The following is a 5,610-nucleotide window of genomic DNA, read 5'->3' as shown; positions in this document are numbered from 1 at the left end:
ACTCTTGACCTGAACCAAAAGGTGAACGACCGGCAGAGCGGATGTATTTTAGGCGATGAGCTCATTTCCAGGTGATGGTAGCAAGACGAACTGATAAAGGTTAATGATCTAGTGTCTGAAATATCTGTACGACGAAGACTGTAACGGTTCAATACATTTCACAGCATACAAAATATGTATTTTATAGCTTATCATGCTTCGATTTTCTCTGTTGGGCCACACCACCTTAATTTTATAGATGACATCCTCTGGATAGACAATTATGTTTGTATAGTCTAGTCTAGCCTCTTTTAATACCCTATTATTTTATGTATGTTGTTTGCAATTAGCCTTTGGGCAGGAATTTGCGATAAACTTATTATTACTAAAACTAAAAAGAAAATTCCAGCAATTCCAGCTAAACCACAGGACTACAAAGCTGGTATTGCGAATTGAACCACAGAACACAGTGTATCAAGCAAACAACAATTCTTTATTGGTGTTATGATGTGTGTCATCGGATACACGAAAAGACTAACTACATTAGTCTCTCTGATATAGGTAACGGTAACATCACATAAAATATTCAGTAAGTCCTTCAATTATGTTACTCAACCGTGAATCTATTGATGTTATTAAAGCCATTTGTGTTGTTGCCTGGCGAATCATTTTATCTAATGAATGAAATCTATCCTTGGTTTTCTTATCAGGGAAATCTTATATAGTCTATAGTGCACAAATCTATGTGCTTGTGAAGAAGTCGTACTGCCATCGGAAACTTTGGCAGTAAAATCTAGCTTGATTATATCATATCATTAAAATGTATATAATGGTAAATACAATATATCTATTACAATAATATCAATCCCAGCGATAACGATGTAGATGTCATGGCGATATATTGCATATTTCATAAAGTTATCCTTTTGAGTTGTTAGCAAAGACGTTACTCGTTCAGAAATGCAAGACCTTAAGTAATGCATGGTTACATGTTTTGTATACAATTATTATACAATTGTCTATATCTATGAATCGAAATTAAGTATATTGTCACATCCTAACTTAAGTTACCAACAGCCATGTTACTTGCAAACTCCAACTTATGACTCAAATTCGCTTAATTGATAAATGAGTGTCTGTATTGTTTATTTAACGTGATACACGAGAAGATGATTTGGCGATCTGTATGATCACAGTTTACATCTTCCCAACAAAAGAATTTACGCTTCTCTCCTTCTTTGACAAACAAACACAAGAACTGACTGTTGAAGGACTAGCCATCGGCTTTACCGATGTTAAAGGAAACTCAAGCATGATATTAGGGTCCGAAAATCGGATTTTGAAAGTCAATTTATTAAGTCATTTCTATACATGATTACACTACCACAATGTATAGCGACGTCCATCATGCAAAAATACGACGTCGTTGTGATGTGAGAACTCACTGAAAATCGTCGCCGGGGTTTCTGTTGGCTCGAGAAACTAAGGGAATCATTGCACGGCACGTTTTTGCGCGATTGTAAAATAACGCTCAAAGTATAAAGTTATTACGCAAATGTGCCAAATAGTGTTAGTAAATGTCACTACCATCAAGATATCAGCATTTCTTCTATTTCCATAATTTGGGCCCTTATATTGCTTTGGTTGCCTTTAACAGTCGTACTGAAATGTGCACCTTTAGATGACCCCCCACTCCTGGATCTCCTGTATTATCCGCAGTAGATTCTGGTCGGCAGGCAGGACCACCATGTGTAGGAAACGGTTGATCACCCCCGGCAAACAGTCGGCTTTGAAGTCGGCCTTCAACTCTTCCAGCGTGTAGTTTTGTAGGCCAGAGGATTCTGGAAGAAAATGGTATCCGTTGGAACGTGTACTATCACAACCACCCATCAATATTCCTTCTTCTTGATTGGTGAGTAAATAACATTACAGCAATGCAAAAACAAAATAAAGAACACGTAGCATCCAACTTTAACGTTTTGCTGTGAATGTGTACATAGTGATAATGAATTGAGACCTTTATTGCATGTTTCTGCCACACTTGGCTAAGTACAGGTCACAACAAAACAAAATAACAAGTACAGTTAACAGATACAAAAAGAATATGACTATCTTTAGATAAATTCTACTGCTCGCTTGTGACAGTTATAGTAACGTTAGATATAACAGAACAGACACGTTTTTCAATAGGAGGTTTGTCTAGTCGCATTAGGAATATGAATTTTTGTACAGTACCTAAATGTGTGGAGTATGGAAATAGGTTTTGTACAAGCTTATACAATTCATTATCACCTCCATACATTCTTGGGTATATAATCTGCATTCTACCACAAAATGACATTCGTCTTCTATTCTATTCAAAGTACAATGTTCACATAATCGTTGTTCTAGAGGAGTGCGGGTATGTTTTCCCGTTTCAATATGTAGTTTGTGGCAGCTGATTCTTAATCTTGTGACTGCATTCCTGTCCCTCATATTTGCATTACTTATTAAATATTTTTCTTCATTTTATGTAGTTTTAAATACTCTATATGATCTTAACTTAATTTTGGCAGCCCCACCTTTGTTGTCGTTATGTATTTCTTTTAGACACGTTTGGAAGTAAATGTCTTTTATCCGCTGGCCAATGGAACTAACAGTTTGTAACGTATTATGAAGATTCTCACCGATTGGACCCAGAGTTTCCTGCAGTTTGTGGTGATAGTGGGCCAGGATAGCGTCCCTGTGGTTGTGGAAGACGTCCCAGCCCGTGTTGCAAAGAAATAGGAGCGTCAGGTCAGAGGTTGGCGGCTTGTATTTGGTTGTCTGCCAGTCCACCAACCTTGCGTCAGTGGGCACATCTCCAACGCGCTGTGTTTGGGACAAAGACCGCAGTTTTAACAAGCGAAACACAATAAGAAATCACAATGTTTACATTTCAACAAGGAAGAAATAAGTGTGATGTCCTACCTTGATCATGATGTTATTGAGCCAACAGTCTCCATGGCAAAGCACTTTAGGTCTTGGGTCCTCCTCTATCATCAACAAGGGGTCTAACTTTTCCAGACGAGCTATAAGATCTACCTGGTCAGGAAAAGCTGCGGCGAATCCCTTCACGGCGTTCTGATATTGGTAGGTTAACGTTGCTGCAGCCATCACAACTGCAGGATCTGAGCTAGTAATGATCCAGTCGTACTTCTCAGGAAGGGGTTTACCCGAACGGACCTCCAGCTGATGTGACAGGCCGTGTACCTGCGCCAGGGCCTCGACTGCCAGCATCATCTCCTCACGGCTCAGCGGTTGGCGGTCAGGTTTTATGGAGAACCCCTGAGCTTTCAGGTTCTCCATAACCCTGACGGACACCATGGAGCTTGGATCGGTGGCGGCGAAGTAGCATTTGGGGAGGAACCAGGAATCAGCAGGAGGGTTGTTTTCGTCATCTTCATTCCCTGCTTTAGGCTTGGATTTGCGCTCTGTGCTCGGGATTGCCACAGATAGGAGCTCTGGCACAGCATCGGAGAAAAACTTAACTTCAGTCGTCTCGGCTTTGATATGAAGGTCTTTTGGAAACTGTTTCATTACAGTCAACGGCAGCTTGAAATTTGTCAGTTTAGCAACGAGACTGTAGTGCTGACTTGTACCATTCCTTGTCCCCTCGGCGTCAAAGGCGATGATGTCACTCATTAATCCCTCGCCTTCACTGATGGATCCTTTCACATGGACGTCGGTGATGGTGACGCCCGGGATGTCCTTCTGCAGTACCTGCTGCACCCAGGAGGGGGCGATGTCTTCTGCAGACTGCGGAATGGCGATCTCGGTGGTCGTTGTCATCTTTGGTAGTAGATGTATTTCTCTATCTATCAGGAAAAGACAATGTTTAGGAAACTCTTGACATTTGCATTTGTAGAACGTATGTTCTATGACAAAACAACAGAGAGACAAAGCTTGAACTTGACTTCACTTTGAGTCAGCTGCTCCTTTTCTTTAAATACTATGAGCTTCCCAATGATATCGAATTTAAAGGTACAATTTATGTGGTTTACCGGTGACGGTACAATTTATGTGGTTTACCGGTAACGGTACAATTTATCTGGATTGCTCGTACCTGTACCGCCCAAGTGACATTGTAACCTTTTAGTTTTCGTACATCCTATGCATTACTAGCATTTTTTCTTTCGTACAAATCGGTATATATGGATCTTCCTTATAAGAGCGGTATTGAGAATATACATAAGTAAGAAGCCTGACCCTCAAAACGACAATATGAAGTGCAATAGATACTGTCTTGACATCTGACCTGATTCTAGCTGTATTGTTAATCATTGACACGCATTTTCTGTGGTATTTTAGATTCTGTTTAAGTATTGTGTAGTGTAGTTTGATATTGTAGGATAATCGACTTTTTAGTCTGTGCGTCATGTTACAGCCGATGTCACACGTTTAGGACCTTCCCCAGACCACGACCCAACCAAGACTGGCGTTGCATTTGGAGCAGTCTGGGCAGCTTTAGGACACGCCTATCTTGTCCCACACAATAGTTGGAGTTAATAATTTACAGTAGTCGGTTTGCTCTAGCCAGGTGTTGTGTAATTGACCCAACAACTACCACGAAGCGGTATGCTAAATGTCCCCTGCCCTATATCGTCAACCTCTTGAAAATTGTAATTGTATGTATAGTGTTGATTTCAATGTACAGTGAGATTTGATTTGTCGTATTTTCTATGTATGGGAAATCCCACGCTAAGCATAGTTGAGATTATGTACATGTACTTAATTTCGCGATTCGGATCTTTTGGGCTGCAAAGAGAGTTCATTCAATAAACCATTCATATATGATGGAACAAAAGTTAGTGCAACTCAAATATACTCCACGATCGTGCAGCTTAAATCACAGTAATATGACTACCATGAGACTAAAGCTTCAGTCTTGATGGGTAGAGGATCAAATGTACAATACTAAAAGGCGTGCGCATCCACGTAGACAAGTTGTCGAATTTTGCCACCCTCCCGTTACTGGTAACGTTACCTGTACCGTCCAAGTGACATTGAAGGCTTTACGTTTTCGTACACTTTTTGCGTTCCTTGCAGCATCTTTGCTTTCACACATCTTACAGTCTGGTCTGGTATGACGTCTTGAAAAGGTGATAGTCACCTGTTATGTCAATCCTTCCACAAATGTGGTAAATCGAAATAAATAAACACAAATTGGTACATAGGGGTCGGTCTTAAAAGCACTGTCGAGAACGTTTATGTCACCTGTCATGTACATTTAATAGCAAAAGTCTGAGCCTAAAATGACAAGAAGAATTGCAGTAGATACAATCCTGACTTTTGACCTATCTGACGTCGGCCGGACACCGTATGTTCAGACTGAATAGATTAAATGTGTATAGGTCAAAAGTTCAACAATTTTGATCGTTTTTGTGCCTCAATCAAACTATCTTTCCCAAACCGCTAACAGACAAAATGACAACTTTGTCATGGTCAACCCAGGAAATGATCAAATTTCGGTTTCTGGCCATTTTGTAATTCTAAGTCAGAAATTTTGCAGAAACCTTTGTTCAACAATGCGCACGGCAGCATGGTCAATACTTAAATTCCATAGCTTCATCTTGGTGTGAATTCCAGTATCAGTGCGGAAGGTAGACCACG

At 40.2% G+C, this 5,610-nt stretch overlaps 1 protein-coding gene across 1 annotated transcript; it reads right to left on the bottom strand.

Annotated features, from left to right (window-relative positions):
* Positions 1 to 453: 453 nt before the first annotated feature.
* LOC136449045 (uncharacterized) lies at positions 454 to 4,179 on the bottom strand. The gene is made up of 3 exons (XM_066448826.1): positions 2,929 to 4,179; positions 2,646 to 2,829; positions 454 to 1,820 (listed from the first exon to the last, which is right to left on the bottom strand). Exons 1-3 carry the CDS (start codon positions 3,787 to 3,789, stop codon positions 1,657 to 1,659), a joined length of 1,209 nt encoding a protein of 402 aa, XP_066304923.1. The 5' UTR covers positions 3,790 to 4,179; the 3' UTR covers positions 454 to 1,656.
* Between the last annotated feature and the right edge of the window lie 1,431 nt (positions 4,180 to 5,610).

This window comes from Branchiostoma lanceolatum, chromosome 14 (genome assembly GCF_035083965.1).
Source record: "Branchiostoma lanceolatum isolate klBraLanc5 chromosome 14, klBraLanc5.hap2, whole genome shotgun sequence".
Taxonomy (NCBI): domain Eukaryota; kingdom Metazoa; phylum Chordata; class Leptocardii; order Amphioxiformes; family Branchiostomatidae; genus Branchiostoma; species Branchiostoma lanceolatum.
This window is presented reverse-complemented; position numbering and strand designations above follow the sequence as displayed.

What these genes read in the sequence shown, in the direction of transcription:
- LOC136449045 (XM_066448826.1), bottom strand. Translation starts at nt 3,789, where the DNA reads ATGACAACGACCACCGAGATCGCCATTCCGCAGTCTGCAGAAGACATC. An exon ending in TCAATAACATCATGATCAAG is followed by an intron (nt 2,830 to 2,928) that starts GTAGGACATCAC and finishes TCCCAAACACAG; the next exon opens with CGCGTTGGAGATGTGCCCAC. An exon ending in GGAAACTCTGGGTCCAATCG is followed by an intron (nt 1,821 to 2,645) that starts GTGAGAATCTTC and finishes ATTTTCTTCCAG; the next exon opens with AATCCTCTGGCCTACAAAAC.